Source organism: Salmo salar, chromosome 21, assembly GCF_965601325.2.
Source record: "Salmo salar chromosome 21, fSalSal1, whole genome shotgun sequence".
Classification (NCBI taxonomy): Eukaryota; Metazoa; Chordata; class Actinopteri; order Salmoniformes; family Salmonidae; genus Salmo; species Salmo salar.
In genome coordinates, this window is record NC_138311.1 from 7,632,531 (window position 1) to 7,650,490 (window position 17,960).

A 17,960-nucleotide genomic window follows, 5' to 3' on the forward strand; every position below is an offset into this window, starting at 1 on the left:
GTAACCTGCCTAAAGGACTACCAACCCGTAGCACTCAAGTCTGTAGCCATTAAGTGTTTTGAAAGGCAGGTCATGGCTCACATCAACACCATTATCCCAGAAACCCTAGACCCACTCCAATTTGCATACTGCCCCAACAGATCCACAGATGATGCAATCTCTATTGCACTCCACACTGCCCTTTTCCATCTGGAAAAAAGCAACACCTATGTGAGAATGCTGTTCATTGACTAGAGCTCAGATTTCAACACCATAGGGCTTTCAAAGCTCATCAATAAGCTATGGACCCTGGGACTAAACACCTCCCTCTGTAAATGGATCCTGGACTTCCTGACGGGCCGCCACCAGGTGGTGAGGGTAGGTAACAACACATCCCCCACGCTGATCCTCAACACAGGGGCCCCTCAGGGGTGCATGATCAGTCCGGTCCTGTACTCCCTGTTCACTCATGACTGCATGGCCAGGCACGACTCCAACAACATCAAAAAGGAGCATCAAAAGTCGTGCTATAAATTCTCAGACAACCCAAAGTTTCCTTGATGCCCTTCCAGACTCCCTTTGCCTACCCAAGGACATCAGAGGACAAAAATCAGTTAACCACCTAACTGAGGAACTCAATTTAACTTTGCGCAATACCTTAGATGCAGTTGCACCCCTAAAACATGTGTCATAAGAAACTAGCTCCTTGGTATACAGAAAATACACAAGCTCTGAAGCAAGCTTCCAGAAAATTGGAACGTAAATGGCGCCACACCAAACTGGAAGTCTTCCGACTAGCTTGGAAAGACAGTACCGTACAGTATCGAAGAGCCCTCACTGCTGCTCGATCATCATATTTTTCCAAATTAACTGAGGAAAATAAGAACAATCCGAAAAATGTTTGATACTGTCGCAAAGCTAACTAAAAAGCAGCATTCCCCAAGAGAGGATGGCTTTCACTTCAGCAGTAATAAATTCATGAACTTCTTTGAGGAAAAGATCATGATCATTAGAAAGCAAATTACGGACTCCTCTTTAAATCTGCGTATTCCTCCAAAGCTCAGTTGTCCTGAGTCTGCACAACTCTGCCAGGACCTAGGACCAAGGGAGACACTAAAGTGTTTTAGTACTATATCTCTTGACACAATGATGAAAATAATTATGGCCTCTAAACCTTCAAGCTGCATACTGGACCGTATTCCAACTAAACTACTGAAAGAGCTGCTTCCTGTGCTTGGCCCTCCTATGTTGAACATAATAAACGGCTCTCTATCCACTGGATGTGTACCAATCTCACTGAAAGTGGCAGTAATAAAGCCTCTCTTGAAAAGCCAAACCTTGACCCAGAAAATATAAAAAATTATCGGGCTATATCGAATCTTCCATTCCTCTCAAATTTTTTTGAGAAAAGATGCTGCGCAGCAACTCACTGCCTTTCTGAAGACAAACAATGTATACAAAACGCTTCAGTCTGGTTTTAGACCCCATCATAGCACTGAGACTGCACTTGTGAAGGTGGTAAATTACCTTTTAATGATGTCGGACAGAGGCTCTGCATCTGACCTCGTGCTTCTAGATCTTATTGCTGCTTTTGATACCATCGATCAACATATTCTTTTGGAGAGATTGGAAACCCAAATTGGTCTACACGGACAAGTTCTGGCCTGGTTTAGATCTTATCTGTCAGAAAGATATCAGTTTGTCTCTGTAAATGGTCTGTCCTCTGACAAATCAACTGTAAATTTCGGTGTTCCTCAATGTTCCGTCTTAGGACCACTATTGTTTTCACTATATATTTTACCTCTTGGGGATGTCATTCGAAAACATAATGTTAAATTTCACTGCTATGCGGATGACACACAGCTGTACATTTCAATGAAACATGGTGAAGCCCCAAAATTGCCCTCGCTAGAAGCCTGTGTTTCAGACATAAGGAAGTGGATCGCTGCAAACTTTCTACTTTTAAACTCGGACAAAACAGAGATGCTTGTTCTAGGTCCCAAGAAACAAAGAGATCTTCTGTTAAATCTGACAATTAATCTTGATCATATTAGTGGGTTGAGTCACTGACGTGGTCTTCCTGTCTGGGTTGGCGCCCCCCCTTGGGTTGTGCCATGGCGGAGATCTTTGTGGGCTATACTCGGCCTTGTCTCAGGATGGTAAGTTGGTGGTTGAAGATATCCCTCTGGTGGTGTGGGGGCTGTGCTTTGGCAAAGTGGGTGGGCTTATATCCTTCCTGTTTGGCCCTGTCCGGGGGTATCGTCGGATGGGGCCACAGTGTCTCCTGACCCCTCCTGTCTCAGCCTCCAGTATTTATGCTGCAGTAGTTTATGTGTCGGGGGGCTAGGGTCAGTCTGTTATATCTGGAGTATTTCTCCTGTCTTATCCGGTGTCCTGGGTGAATTTAAGTATGCTCTCTAATTCTCCCTTTCTCTCTTTCTTTCTTTCTCTCTCTCGGAGGACCTGAGCCCGAGGACCATGCCTTAGGGCTACCTGACATGATGACTCCTTGCTGTCCCCAGTCCACCTGGCCGTGCTGCTGCTCCAGTTTCAACTATTCTGCCTGTGGCTATGGAACCCTGACCTGTTCACCGGACGTGCTACCTGTCCCAGACCTGCTGTTTTCAACTCTTTGGAGACAGCAGGAGCGGTAGAGATACTCTCAATGATTGGCTATGAAAAGCCAACTGACCTTTACTTTTGAGGCTCTGACTTGTTGCACCCTCGACAACTGTGATTATTATTAATTGACAATGCTGGTCATTTATGAACATTTGAACATCTTGGCCATGTTCTGTTATAATCTCCACCCAGCACAGCCAGAAGAGGACTGGCTACCCCTCATAGCCTGGTTCCTCTCTTGGTTTCTTCCTAGGTTTTGGCCTTTCTAGGGAGTTTTTCCGAGCCACCGTGCTTCTACACCTGCATTGCTTGCTGTTTGGGGTTTTAGGCTGGGTTTCTGTACAGCACTTTGAGGTATCAGCTGATGTAAGAAGGGCTATATAAATACATTTCATTTGATTAAATTTGCAGAAGACACAACAGTGGTAGGCCTGATCACTGACAATGACGAGACAGCCTATAGGGAGGAGGTCAGAGACCTCGCCGTGTGGTGCCAGGAAAACAACCTCTCCAACAATGTGATCAAGACAAAGGAGATGATTGTGGACAACAGGAAAAAGAGGACCGAGCACGCCCCCATTCTCATCAACGAGGCTGCAGTGAGCAGGTTGAGAGCTTTAAGTTCCTTGGTGTCCACCTGACCGACAAACTAACATGGTGCAAAAACACCAAGACAGTCGTGAAGGGGGCAGGACAAAACCTATTCCCCCTCAGGAGACTGAAAAGATTTGGCATGGGTCCTCAGATCGTCAAAAGGTTCTACAGCTGCACCATCGAGAGAATCCTGACTGGTTGCATCACAGCCTGGTATGGCAACTGCTCGGCCTCCGATCGCAAGGCACTACAGAGGGTAGTGCGAACGGCCTGGTACATCACTGGGGGCAAGCTTCCTGCCATCCAGGACCTCTATACCAGGCGGTGTCAGAGGAAGGCCCTAAAAAAAAGGCCCAGCCACACTAGTCATAGACTTATCTCTGCTACTGCACGGCAAGCGGTACCGGAGCGCCAAGTCTATGTCTAAGAGGCTTCTAAACAGCTTCTACCCCCAAGCCATAAGACTCCTGAACACCTAATCAAATGTCTACCCAAACTATTAGAATTGCCCTCCCCCTCTTTTACACCGCTGCTCCTCTCAGTTATCGATGCATATCTATGCATAGTCACTTTAATAACTCTACCTTCATGCACATATTACCTAACCGGTGCCCCTCCACATTGACTCTGTACCGGTACCCCCCTGTATATAGTCTCGCTATTGTTATTTTAATACTGCTCTTTAATTTCTTGTTACTTTTATTTCTTATTCTTATCCATATTTTTTTCAACTGCATTGTTGGTTAGGGGCTCGTAAGTAAGCATTTCACTGTAACGTCTACACCTGTTGTATTCTGTGCATGTGACTAATAAAATGTTATTTTATTTTATTTGACAATACTGGTAGCCATGACTTTCCTCAGTAGAATGGTCAAGAGAATTTGGCTAAAGGACCAACACAGTCCACCGGAACCCAGTTGGAAAGGTTTGTCAAAAGCATGTATAGGCTGAAAAGATGCAACCGGAACAGTTTGATTGGGTTTACCCGTCAGCTGGCAAACGCGACAGGATGTACAGTAAGCTACAACATAATTTTTCAGACCAGGCCGTAAGAAGTTATGCGTCTTGTTAACCCCAATAGGGCCTACCATACTACCATTGTGAGCCAACCTCAGTATCTCTTGTCGGAGTGTAACTCCGCTAATTGTCTTGCCCAGAAGTGGCATGAGAATGCCATTTCCTCATCAGAACATCATCTCTGTCAAAGTACCCCACAAACTTCATCAAATTCCTCTTCTGGGCGTATTGCACCAAAAAGAGGGGAGAGAGAAGCATCTTTTCTCTGTTTGGAAATCAGGTGCTTCCTAGACATTGAAGTGTCAACTGTTGGGACCCTCTTTTCTTTCAGATGTCCTACTAACTTGCTCACCGTTGGTACTTTTTAAAGGAGAGGTCAACTCTGGAGGGAATACCGAAGTCAGGACCACACCTAAACATCACAGACAGGACAAACATGGTGGGATCGATGATATCCTCCTCAACAATAGACTTCCTTTCAGCAATCTTCTTAGTCACAGCACATGTAACAGCACATGCTGGGAACACTGTAGGATATTTATTTATTATGATAACTAATCAGGTTTCTCTACTCTGGGCACCTTACAAACTCCAATGATAAATAAAAAATTGTTCCCTTGAGAATTCAACATGACTTTGCTATTCTGTCTATTGAAATTTACGGAACTGTTGTCTGTATGCCTCTGGGACCAACTCGTAAGCCTGAAGGAAAGCAACTTTAACACAGCCATAATCTGAACTCTGATCAAGAGATAAAGCGGCGTACACTTTCTGAGCTTTTCCCACAAGACTACTTTGTAGGAGCATGACCAGATATTGCGTGGCTACTTGAAGGACGTGGCAATCCACAGTGTAAAATATACGTCCACCTCCTTTTTGTTGAAAGGTGGGACAAGCTGACGGTTCCGACCAAGATCAAACTGCTGAGGGGGCAGTACGGCTTGTCTGGATTCGGAGTACTTCCAGATTACCTCTTTAAATCGGATGGCATGCACACGTTCTTCATCTTCTCCCTACTATGGTGGGGAAAATTACAAACTCTGTTATGCACATGCACTGTATAAGCCTAAGGTATAAACCTGTACATTTCCACTGTCTGTTTCTGTCATGTAAGAAGAAGCTAGTGTTTTTCCTCACTTGTTTTTGAGTAACTTAGTCATGTGGCCAAAGACAAAGGGCCGTCTGAGAGTGACCAGTTTTTGGTCCATCCTGTTCTTTTCGTATCTTTCAAGAGCACAGCTGTGTGGAGATATGAAGAGAACAGAGGCTAGCTTGAGCAGTAGCGACAATTCTATCAGCAGAAAAGAGTAACAAAACTGCCGTTATCACTTGTTTGTACTCTATGTTCCCATCATGATCTCACACATCTGCTAAACTGTCACGTAGACAAAGGTTATAAAAGCTGAGACCCAACTCTTGTTCGTTGGGACCTTAACTCCGCACTGTTGAGTGGATTGTTAACTGCTCCAGATTTGCAAATCTTATGATAAAAAGTTGTTGTTTGAAGAATCTACAGTCTCTTCCTTTCTGGTTAGAATTTCCACAACATTACGTTCTGGCTGCATATTCTTTTTCCTTTTCTACTTGCACTAACTCAAGTTCCTTTTTCTTGCACTCAAACTCTAACTTCTGTTGCTCCAATTTTGCCTGTAGTTCAACTCCCGCAGCTGCACGTCTAAATGGTTTTCTCTACTCCCCGTAAGATCCTTTTCATCATCACCCTCTCTATCTGGGAGGATTTCCATCTCCACCAAAGCAGCATCTAGTAACTCTTTGGCTACTGCTTTTGAATTGGCAGATGTCATACTGATGTCATAAGGCTTTGCAATGTTGAGTAGATTCACCTTCGCCCACTTATCTAGTATCTCCCAAGTAGGGGTTTCCACAAATGCTCCCAAATCAAAGCCCTTGTTTTTTCCCCTGTGTGCTTATGAAACTTTCACCAACCCTATAACCCTATGTTGGTTGGTAGTGACAGAAACTCTACAACAATCGTATTGCTTGAACACTCAAATATTTGAGCACAGTAGAGCTTCAGACTAGGTGATTAGAGCGAACACCATAATAATGCGACTACTAGGATGGTTAACAGGATCCTGGACGAGCCCCCATTTTGTTACGTTCCCTAAAAAATAACCCAAAGTATTGTTGTTCAACAGAAAAGGGGAACTAACAACCAGTCACTTACAACCAAATGAAACAGGTGTGGTTTTAGAATTGGTTCCGAAAGGAATCCATAGGGGTTTTTTATGGGGTGCTGGCCAAGTAAATCGAGTAGGGTCTTAAAAGACACCAACCATGGACGCCCACTGGATTTGCCTGAGAACAGAGAAACCCATACCAACTTAGGAAAGGGAGTACCAATGGATATGAAGAAAAACTGAATAGGGGAGGATGAAGGCTTTGTTCGTCTCTCTAAGGTGGAAGAGATAACATGACATGTAGCTTTTCCAATATCTCTCCCCACCTGATGGACTGGGCTAGCAGGTCTTAAATACCAGCTCAGCAAGTACAGTTAAAACAGATATTGACTAACGAGGTGACTCCAATCAGTACACGCCACAACGTGTTCAGTGTCGACCCATCATTTTGGGCTTGCCTGTTTTGTATGTTAATTAATACTTGTCACATATCATTTTACAAACAATGTAAAAATAGTATATATCATTGAGTTAATAAAGCCGGATACAAACATGGTCTCTTTTTTGTTTTCTTGAGTAAGGCAGCTCCAAAATGCTGGTGTTTCAGACTAGCTCAGTGTTTTCTGTGGTGGTGGAGCAAGCCAGCGTTCGCCCTGATTGGCTCAGTGTTCTGTCACTCATGGGGACACTACGTAACTGCCAAGTCCAAGGGTAGAGCTAGACAATTCTATCACCTTGAATGCTGCCATAGACTTACATTAGAAGTGCCCCTCCAAGAAGGATGAAGGTAATTGGCCACAGATAAAATTACTTCAAATCACGTTATATGTACAGTAGCTTTGATTTGACTGATCATGTCAACATCATACTTTCAAAATCTTAGCTAGCAGTCATCATCATGAATCAAGTTGACAATCTACTGGGAAATCCTTTTTAATCCTTGTCACATGAAGAGAATTAATGAAGAGAAATTACAGATAAAATGTATCGGTGCTCATCAGTCATAGGACATAAACATTACATAACAAGTTGGAAATCGCAAATTCAACAATGAGTGGTTTGGAAAGAATCAGTGACAGTGGCTAACTGCAAGCATTGTAAAGCAATCACTCGCTTGCTATTCAGTGGAGTGGATGTGTGGTCCCAAATCTGGTCTTAAGGGGCTCTTTTCCAAGTTTAAAATGATAAACATTCAACATTGGCCAGGCTGTCAATGAAGCATGATTTGTGCAGCACTCAAAAAAACAACTGCTAAGGCCTCCCGAGTGGCACTGTGGTCTAAGGCACTGCATTGCAGTGCTAGCTGTGCCATTAGAGATCCTGGTTTGAGTCCAGGCTCTGTCGCAGCCGGCCGCGACTGGGAGACCCATGGGGAGGGGCACAATTGGCCCAGTGTCATCCGGATTAGGGGAGGGTTTGGCCGGCAGGGATGTTCTTGTCCCATCGCACTCTAGCGACTCCTGTGGCGGGCCAGGCGCAATGCACTCTGACACGGTTGCCAAGTGTACGGTGTTTCCTCCGACACGTTGGTGCGGCTGGCTTCCAGGTTAAGCAGGTATTGTGTCAAGAAGCAGTGCGGCTTGGCTGGGTTGTGTTTCGGAGGACGTACGGCTCTCGACCTTCGCCTCTCCCAAGTCCGTACTAGAGACAAGACTGTAACTACCAATTGGATACCACGGAATTGGGGACAAAAAGGGGTCATCCAACTGGGAATTGTAAATCCGGCCCCTTTCTAGAGTTACGACCTGAAGATCAATGATGTCATCCTGAGTCGACCTTGTTTTTTTCCCCAGTTGTTTTGAAAGCACCATATATCCAAAGAATGCCAGACTTTGATAACAGGCCCTAACAGTTTGTGGGCACCGCTATAGTGCAATTAATGTATTGTTTAGTGTTGTGTTGTGCAGTGGCTTTGCTGGCATGCATCCCACTTTTTTTTGTTGCCCCATCAAGATTTACATGGTAAAATTGGCCCTGAACGTGTTAAGGTACTAGGTACACAAGCTGAAATGGAGAGAAAAACCAAAGCCTGTAACAATGTGCATGGCCTAAGAGTTGTATTTTCATGTCATCTTACCATAGCACTGATTCCAATCTAAGTGCCAATGCCGTTTAACAAACTTCAGGTGTTTACAACTGTTGGATGATATGAAAATATAGCTCTTTGGCAACGCACATAAGTGGTGGGTTTGGCGTCGAAATAAGGTTGCATAATAGAAAAGAACCCCATACCTACTGTAAAATACGATGCTGTACCTTTGATGTTATGGGGCTATTTTGCTTCCACTTGTCCTTGGACCCGTGTTAATAAGGTGAATGGCATCATGAACTTTACCCAGTACCAGGACATTTTAGGCAAAAACCTGGTTGCCTCTGCCAGGAGGCTGAAAGTGGATTTATCAGGGAGACAATGACCCCAAGCACACATAATCCACAAAGAAATGGTTAATTAACGACAAATTTAACATTTTCCAATTGACGGTCCCCTGAACTTGAACACCAATAAAAACCTGTGGTTTGAATTGAAGAGGGCAGTCCATAAGCGCAGGTGAAGGATATCAACGATCTGGACGGATTCTGTATGGAGGAATGGTTCCAATGTGTTCTCCAATCTCATAAAACATTTTAGAAAAGGCTCAGTGCCATTATCCTCGCAAGGTGAAGTATTGAAAGTATTGAAAACTGGGGTGGAAATAATTTTGACCACTTTTTTGAGAAAAAAGATATCACTTGTTAAACAAAACCTCTTTCTCTGAGTAATTGTAACAGTATAAAATACCATAATTTCCCCAATTTTTTTGTTGCATAAAATATTCTTTCTTTTGCAGTCTTTTTTGCTCATCTTTATCAAGGGTGTAATTTAATCAATTACAATAATAATTACAATCATTTTGGACCCCACTGTACAGTCATGTACAGTCAGTCAGGTGTTTGTGAAATAGAGTACGAGGTTATGTAGGCCTATTGTTTGGTGCATTGCCTGCTCTGAAAGAAAAGTACAAAATAGTGATTTCACTGTCAAATGAAGTGCAACCAACTTGCTTTTTTCAAATTCAAAGAACATTGACAGCTGGATGTTTTTTGATGGTGTTCCTCCTCGTGATTCTCAGGATCTGTTTTGAAAGGCATTTAGGAATCAGAAACTCTGAAATGTAGGGTCCTTTGAAGGGCCTGAAAGCTGGTTGTTGTTTTAATCAATCAATCCTGTCCTGTATAAAATGGTAATCGTCAAGTCCTTGTAGATGACGCTGGTGGAAAAAGGAATCAAACGGCGCCATCTTTATTCATGAGACCTTGGTTGTGTCTTTTACAAATACCTGAGTTTTACATCATATGAGGAAAATAATATTAGTACTGAAGTCCAAGCCATATAATACAGATGCAGGAGACTTGAGGTGTCCTCTGTCCATGTGTCTGTCCTTTTCATATTAACTGGAACTAACTAAATCTCAAAAGAGACCATAGCTGGGATGTAGCATATAGTTGTTGCCAGATGGTATTTCAAAATAGAGTCCTCATGCGTGACAAAATATCAACAAAAGACCAGCTCTGGTTGACCAAAAGAAGGCAGGGCCAAACAAAAATCCAAGCTGAGGAGACAAGCAACCACCAGAGACATGGGGAAAGAGAGGAAAGAGAGAAAAAGAAGAAAGAGATGACAGTGTCTACAGGTACAAAGAGAAGGAAGTGTTGAGAGAGGGCTTGTGGGTACATACCAGGGAAAGCAGGGGTGGTCTGTCCGAGGGGGGTAAAGGGGGTTTGCTGCATAGCCAACTGGTGGAGCTTGGTCAACTGCTGAGGGGGGTAGGAGCGACAGTAGAACTAAGAGGTTATTGTAAGGTCACACAAGGTCACACCGACAAGAACTTAAAACTAGAACAGTGAGGAGAAACAGTGAGGAGAGGAGGCATGACACATGGTGGTGGGAGATGAGGGAGCGACAGACGGACACAGACAGACACAGACACAGACACAGACACAGACACAGACAGACAGACAGACAGACAGACAGACAGACAGACAGACAGACAGACAGACAGACAGACAGACAGACAGACAGACAGACAGACAGAACTTGAGAAGGACTTAGCCCAATGTGGTTGAGATGGGGTGTTATATTTGCTGCTGTATCCAGTTTGTAATAGCAGATGGATTGCATAATCAACAGAGATGCCGCTTTTTCGCAGGAAAGATCAACACAGACAACTTGTTGCATTATAATATTTTCCATTGATTGGTAATGAAGACATTAACTAACTTCTTAACATTCTAATTTATGCATTTATCTGTGATGCAATGTATGTTTGAACACTTCAATCTGGTTGGTTTTCTGGTTAAAGGTCCAGTAATTCGATTTTTTTGCAACATTTATCAAAATGTCTGACTCACGTCCGAAATTGTCTGATTAAATAAATATACCCCAATTACATGGTTGTAGTCTCCATTGTTATGGTGCCTAGAGTTGGAGTCTAAGGGTTAACATACAGTAAATACTGCAATTGCAATGACAAACCTTATGAGCTAGACTTAAGTTTATGCAATTAGACAAGCTAAGGAAAGAATGTTTTAATGTTTTATTTAAGATTAGCCATGTCCGGTTTGGGGCTGAAGCTGTCTGTTTAAATTTAGAACACAGAATGACGTGATCTGACATGCATTGGCCAGTAATTTAAATCTATGTGAGATCCCAGTTTGTCATTTATTGTTGTTGCATCTAAAACTTTTAAAAATTGAACAACTCCTTGATTCAATGGTGCGTAACCATGATGGAACAATATGCTCATCTTACAACGTGGATGACACATCAGTCCGAAATGCACAAATCCTGTATTTATTCTTTACAATTAATAATCTAGTAACATACAGTAAAACCCATGATTGACCACTCAAACCATTTCTTACAGTAAACCAGAGATGCGCAACCTTGCCAAGACCAACAAGACAACCTTCATGGGCCTGGCTATCAGTCCAACATCACTTGGCCCATATAAAACTTTGCAATTGACAATTTTCCCTCACTGTCTATCATTGACATCAAAAATGAGCGAGACGGATGCTTGAGAATCCCTCACCCTTTAAAGAGTAGCTTGAAGAGGGTGGGGAGGATGTCAAGGCCCTATTTGAGTGATTGCAATGTCAACCAATGGTTCCCCTGCCATCAATCACTGCCTTCTCCGAATTAAAGGATCTGACACGCGATAGCTCTCGAGATGCTCTCGAGACAGAGACAGATGAAGTTAAATTATTAATGGACCCTATGTAGAATATGATTTATCCTCCAGAAAATATAGAACAAATATTACAATAAATATTAGGGTTAAACTCTGATAAACTCTAATATACTGATTCATAAAAAAACATTCTTTATGGATTTTCATTAAAAGTGGTATTATATTTCTTAATAATATTATGAATAGAAAAGAAATGCTGGAGTTAAGTCACATATGCAGCTTTCAAAAATATATGTGAATGTCTGCTCAATCCCAATTTATAACCAACTGATTGCAGCATTACCACAAAAATGGAGGAACCAAGTAGAAGAGGGAGAAGTTAGGGAACTTGTTTGTCTGCCATATATTAAAGATACAAATTGTCTGAAAATAATTGGCATAAATAGAAAAATATACCAGTTTCATTTGAGGACAAAAATGTTGACAGCTGCGCCATTCAGGTTGCAAAATAAATGGGAAGAGATTTTCGATGTACCGATTTCGTGGCACATGGTTTATGAACTGATACAAAAAACAAGTTTTTCCATTTAAATGATTATGCAAAATTCTTGCCACCAACGTGTGAACCCTTTGGAAAAAAATTGATCTTTGCATAAATTGGTCATAAAATTTGATCTGATCTTCATCTAGGTCACAACAACAGACAAAACGCAGTCTGCTTAAACTAATAACACACAAACAATTATACGTTCTCATGTCTTTATTGAACACACCGTGTAAACATTCACAGTGCAGTCTGGAAAAAGTATGTGAACCCTTGGAGTTAATAACTGATTGAGCCTCCTTTGGCAGCAATAACCTCAACCAAACGTTTTCTGTAGTTGCGGATCAGACCTGCACAACGCTCAGGAGGAATTTTGGACCATTCCTCTTTGCAAAACTGTTTCAGTTTAGCAATATTCTTGGGATGTCTGGTGTGAATTGCTTTCTTGAGGTCATGCCACAGCATCTCGATCGGGTTGAGGTCAGGACTGACTGGGCCACTATTTTCTTCTGTTGAAGCCATTCTGTTGTTGGTTTACTTCTGTGTTTAGGGTCATTGTCCTGTTGCATCACCCAACTTCTGTTGAGCTTCAATTGGCAGACAGATAGCCTAACATTCTCCTGAAAAATGTCTTGATAAACTTAGGAATTCATTTCTCTGTCGATGATAGCAAGCTGTCCAGGCCCTAAGGCAGCAAAGCAGCCCCAAACCATGATGCTCCCTCCACCATACTATACAGTTGGGATGAGGTTTTGATGTTGGTGTGCTGTGCCTTTTTTTCTCCACACACGTGTGTTCCTTCCAAACAGCTGAACTGTAGTTTCATCTGTCCACAGAATATTTTGCCAGTAGCGCTGTGGAACATCCAGGTGCACTTTTGCAAACTTCGGACGTGCAGCAATGTTCTTTTTGGACAGTAGTGGCTTCCTCCGTGGTGTCCTCCCATGAACACCATTCTTATTTAGTGTTTTACGTATTGTAGACTTGTCAACTGAGATGTTAGCATGTTCCAGAGATTTATGTAAGTCTTTAGCTGACACTCTAGGATTCTTCTTAACCTCATTGAGCATTCTGCGCTGGGCTCTTGCAGTCATCTTTGCAAGACGGCCACTCCTAAGGAGAGTAGCAATGGTGCTGAACTTTCTCCATTTATAGACAGTTTGTCTTACCGTGGACTGATGAACATCCCAGCTTTATGCAAGTCAACAAATTTTAATCTTAGGTCTTCTGAGATCTCTTTTGTTCGAGGCTTGGTTCACATCAGGCAATGATTCTTGTGAATAGCAAACTCAAATTTTGCGAGTGTTTTTTATAGGGCAAGGCAGCTCTAACCTACATCTCCAGTCTCGTCTCATTGATTGGACTCCAGGTTAGCTGACTCCTGACTCCAATTAGCTTTTGGGATTCACATACTTTTTCCAACCTACACTGTGAATTTTTAAACAATGTATTCAATATAGACAATAATTTGGGTGTTATTAGTTTAAGCACTGTATGTTTGTCTGTTGTTGTGACTTAAATGAAGATCAGCTCAAATTTGATGACCAATTTATGCATATATCCAGGTAATTCCAAAGGTTCACATACTTTTTCTTGCCACTGTATATGGGGCATACAACAATTTCAGCTCTATAGATTTTGCTGCGAAGAGTCATAATCACTAGATAATTTATTCTGGTATTGCCCCTATGTAGCTTGTTTCTGGTCAGAAATGGTTAAAAAATCACAACATTCACTTAAAATTAACCTTACAAATAGCAGTGTTGGGCGATTTGGAAAGCCATAGTCAGTCAATAAATAATATTATAATACTTGTAAGAAACGTTTTCATCTTTAGCTCACAATCTGTGTATACTATGCAATTAGAAAGGTTTAAAATGTATATAAAACATCCCAGCACAATTGAAAAATGTATGGCACATGGGAACCAAACAAGGGTGATCTATGGTGATAGGTGGAATGGGCTGAGAGTGGCTGGGGGTTGGATTAAAGAGCTTATGTTCGGTAATGTATTATTGTTATGTGATTGCTGTATATAAAAGTACCATGTATGTAACATGTATATGTAAAATGTATGTAGCATAAAAGTTGTAAAAAAACAAAAAGATATGTGTCCTCCGAAGACGGGCAGTGGTGGATGGGTTAATAAAAAAAACACACCAAAAAACATTGGAGACCTTGGGTGGCCTTGTGGAATTTAGGAGGTGTCCACACCCAGACGACCAGTTCTATCACATTCTACTTAGTCATAAGCACTGCAACAGAGCACGGCATCAGTCAAAAGCAATTTCCTGGGTGTGGAGACTGTTGAGTCTATGCGATTCTAAATCTGAAAAAATCACTCCAAACCAAAAACTTGTTCCTTAAGTGCCTCATTTTAAAATTGCAACAGGCCAAGACCTGCCATTGGAGGTTTCGGAAGGCTTACACTGAGAACAATGTTGTATTAATATTACTGGTTAATATTAATAGGTGTAAGAAATGTGCAGACTTTTAACAGTAATAAGATGTGACAGCAGAGACTTGGAACTCACATCTGGGTGTGGGATGGCATATTGTCCCTGAATTGTGTAGGCCTGTATGGAGGAAGAAGAAACACAAAAAATGAATATTATCATCTATCTTCACAGGGAATAGGGCTTATACATGTAACCTCAGAGACTACTCTGAAGTTCAATCATTATCTCAGACTTAAGTAGTCTCATTCAATTGCCTAAAAAGTCTTTGTTTCCCTCGAAGGCATTTTATACTAGACAATGTTGCATAAATGACATCCATCAAGTTTATATAAAATATGAACACTGAAAAATGTCAAACCCCTGTGAATGAACTAACCACTGTGAAAAACTTGCCTTATATGATATCCCTTTAATAGGTGATAGTCAACCACATGTTTGTACTTTGATGCCTTGACTATAACTACTATTCATTACATGGAATGTCTTTGACTAATGTACAGTAGTGGTAGTGGATGAGTGTTTTATTAGTAGCAGTAGCAGGAATCAAAAATGTTAAAGGTAGAATCAGCGAAAAGATGTTGCTACAAGCAGCACCGCAGATATTGAGATGAGCAAAATGTAAGACTTCACTCTCACACAGTCACACACAGTTTCTGCACATGGGCACAGTTAAGCTTCATGCTATTCACAGCGTGGTAGCCAGGGCACCAAAACAGAGGAGGAGTTGAGCCTCTCACTTCCATGCTCGTAGTTGTTGCGAAAAATGACTCACTATGCTGTTTACTTTCTGCATCTAGACTATATGTACAAAAGTATGTGGACACTGCTTCAAATGATTGGATTCGGCTATTTCAGCCACACCCGTTGCTGACAGGTGTATAACATTGAGCACACAGCCATGCAATCTCCATAGACAAACATTGTCAGTAGAATGGCATTACTGAAGAGCTCAGGGACTTTCAACGTGGCACCGTCATAGGATACCACCATTCCAACACAAGCCTAAGCACACCATGCACAATGCCAATCGTCGGCTGGAGTGGTGTAAAGCTCGCTGCCATTGGACCCTGGAGCAGTGGAAACGTGTTCTCTGGAGTGATGAATCACACCCATCTGGCAGTCCGACGGACAAATCTGAATTTGGCGGATGCTAGGAGAACGCTACCTGTCCCAATGCATAGTGCCAACTGTAAAGTTTGGTGTAGGTTTAATAATGGTCTGGGGATATTTTCCATGGTTCGGGCTAGGCCCCTTAGTTCCATTGAAGGGAAATCTTAACGCTACAGCATACAACCGTGGCTAAAGGTTTTGAGAATAACACAAATATACATTTTCACAAAGTCTGCTGCCTCAGTTTGTATGATGGCAATTTACATATACTCCAGAATGTTATGAAGAGTGATCAGATGAATTGCAATTAATTGCAAAGTCCCTCTTTGCCATGCAAATGAACTGAATCCCCAAAAAAGCATTTTCACTGCATTTCAGCCCTGCCACAAAAGGACCAGCTGACATCATGTCAGTGATTCTCTCATTAACACAGGTGTAAGTGTTGACGAGGACAAGGCTGGAGATCACTCTGTCATGCTGATTGAGTTCCAATAATAGACTGGAATCTTCAAAAGGAGGGTGGTGCTTGGAATCATTGTTCTTCCTCTGTCAATCATGGTTACCTGCAAGGAAACACGTCATCATTGCTTTGCACAAAAAGGGCTTCACAGGCAAGGATATTGCTGCCAGTAAGATTGCACCAAAATCAACCATTTATCAGATCATCAAGAACTTCAAGGAGAGCGGTTCAATTGTTGTGAAGAAGGCTTCAGGGCGCCCAAGAAAGTCCAGCAAGCGCCAGGATCATCTCCTAAAGTTGATTCAGCTGCGGGATCAGGGCACCACCAGTACAGAGTTTGCTCAGGAATGGCAGCAGGCAGGTGTGAGTGCATCTGCACACACAGTGGGGCGAAGACTTTTGGAGGATGGCCTGGTGTCACGAAGGGCAGCAAAGAAGCCACTTTTCTCCAGGAAAAACATCAGGAAGAGACTGATATTCTGCAAAAGGTACAGGGATTGGACTGCTGAGGACTGGGGTAAAGTCATTTTCTCTGATGAATCCCCTTTCCGATTGTTTGGGGCATCTGGAAGAAAGCTTGTCCGGAGGAGACAAGGTGAGCGCTACCATCAGTCCTGTGTCATGCCAACAGTAAAGCATCCTGAGACCATTCATGTGTGGGGTTGCTTCTCAGCCAAGGGAGTGGGCTCACTCACAATTTTGCCTATGAACACAGCCATGAATAAAGAATGGTACCAACACATCCTCCGAGAGCAACTTCTCCCAACCATCCAGGAACAGTTTGGTGACAAACAATGCCTTTTCCAGCATGATGGAGCACCTTGCCACAAGGAAAAAGTGATAACTAAGTGGCTCGGGGAACAAAACATCAATATTTTGGTCCATGGCCAGGAAACTCCCTAGACCTTAATCCCATTGAGAACTTGTGGTCAGTCCTCAAGAGGCGGGTGGACAAGCAAAAACCCACAAATTCTGACAAACTCCAAGCATTGATTATGCAACAATGGGCTGCCATCAGTCAGGATGTGGCCCAGAAGTTAATTGACAGCATGCCAGGGCGAATTGCAGAGGTCTTGAAAAAGAAGGATCAACACTGCAAATATTGACTCTACATCAACTTCATGTAATTGTCAATAAAAGCCTTTGACACTTATGAAATGCTTGTAATTATACTTCAGTATTCCATAGTAACATCTGACAAAAATATCTAAAGACACTGAAGCAGCAAACTTTGTGGAAATTAATATTTGTGTCATTCTCAAAACTTTTGGCCATGACTGACCTCACTAATGCTCTTGTGGTTGAACGGAAGCAAGTTCCCGCTGCAATGTTCCAACATCTAGTGGAAAGCCTTCCCAGAAGAGTGGGGGCTTTTATAGCAGCAAAGGGTGGACCACGACGAGCAGGTGTTCACATACTTTGGTCATGTAGTGTATGCAAGCTGCTACATTGTATTGACTTCAGCTTGAACACTTTTTCTGTAGTTTGTTCTTGGTACTTGAATGAGGAAGTCAACATTGGAAGCCCCAAAATGTCCACATACTTTTGGCCATGTAGTTTATCTACCTCAATTACCCCGTACCCCTGGACATCGACTTGGTAATGGTACCCCGTATATATAGCCAAGTTATCGTTGCTCATTGTGTATTTATTCCTTGTTATTATTTTTGAATTGTTTCTATTTTTCTATTATTTAAAAAAAAATCTCTGCATTGTTGGGAAGGGCTTGTAAGTAATAATTTCACTGTTAGTCAAATCAAATCAAATTGTATTTGTCAGATACACATGGTTAGCAGATGTTAGTGCGAGTGTACTGAAATGCTTGTGCTTCTAGTTCCGACCATGCAGTAATATCTAACAAGT

At 42.2% G+C, this 17,960-nt stretch overlaps 2 protein-coding genes across 6 annotated transcripts in view; one reads left to right on the plus strand and one right to left on the minus strand.

Moving 5' to 3' along the window:
- The window catches only part of pcbp3 (poly(rC) binding protein 3), a 181,377-nt gene that overhangs the window by 30,837 nt on the left and 132,580 nt on the right, over nucleotides 1-17,960 (minus strand). For 3 of the 5 annotated variants that reach the window (XM_082966943.1, XM_014163879.2, XM_082966946.1), the window contains exons 12-13: nucleotides 14,603-14,644; nucleotides 10,070-10,148 (exon numbers count right to left, since the gene is read on the minus strand). In XM_082966943.1, coding sequence (XP_082823069.1) covers nucleotides 10,070-10,148; nucleotides 14,603-14,644 — 121 coding nt within the window. The remainder of the gene's footprint in view (nucleotides 1-10,069; nucleotides 10,149-14,602; nucleotides 14,645-17,960) is intronic. The other 2 variants (XM_082966945.1, XM_014163880.2) reach the window with 1 other exon arrangement.
- On the plus strand, nucleotides 1,383-2,690 carry yo84 (ZK1236.4). The gene is given in 1 exon segment (NM_001146472.1): nucleotides 1,383-2,690. A coding segment is annotated over 1 exon segment (630 nt). The 5' UTR covers nucleotides 1,383-1,512; the 3' UTR covers nucleotides 2,143-2,690.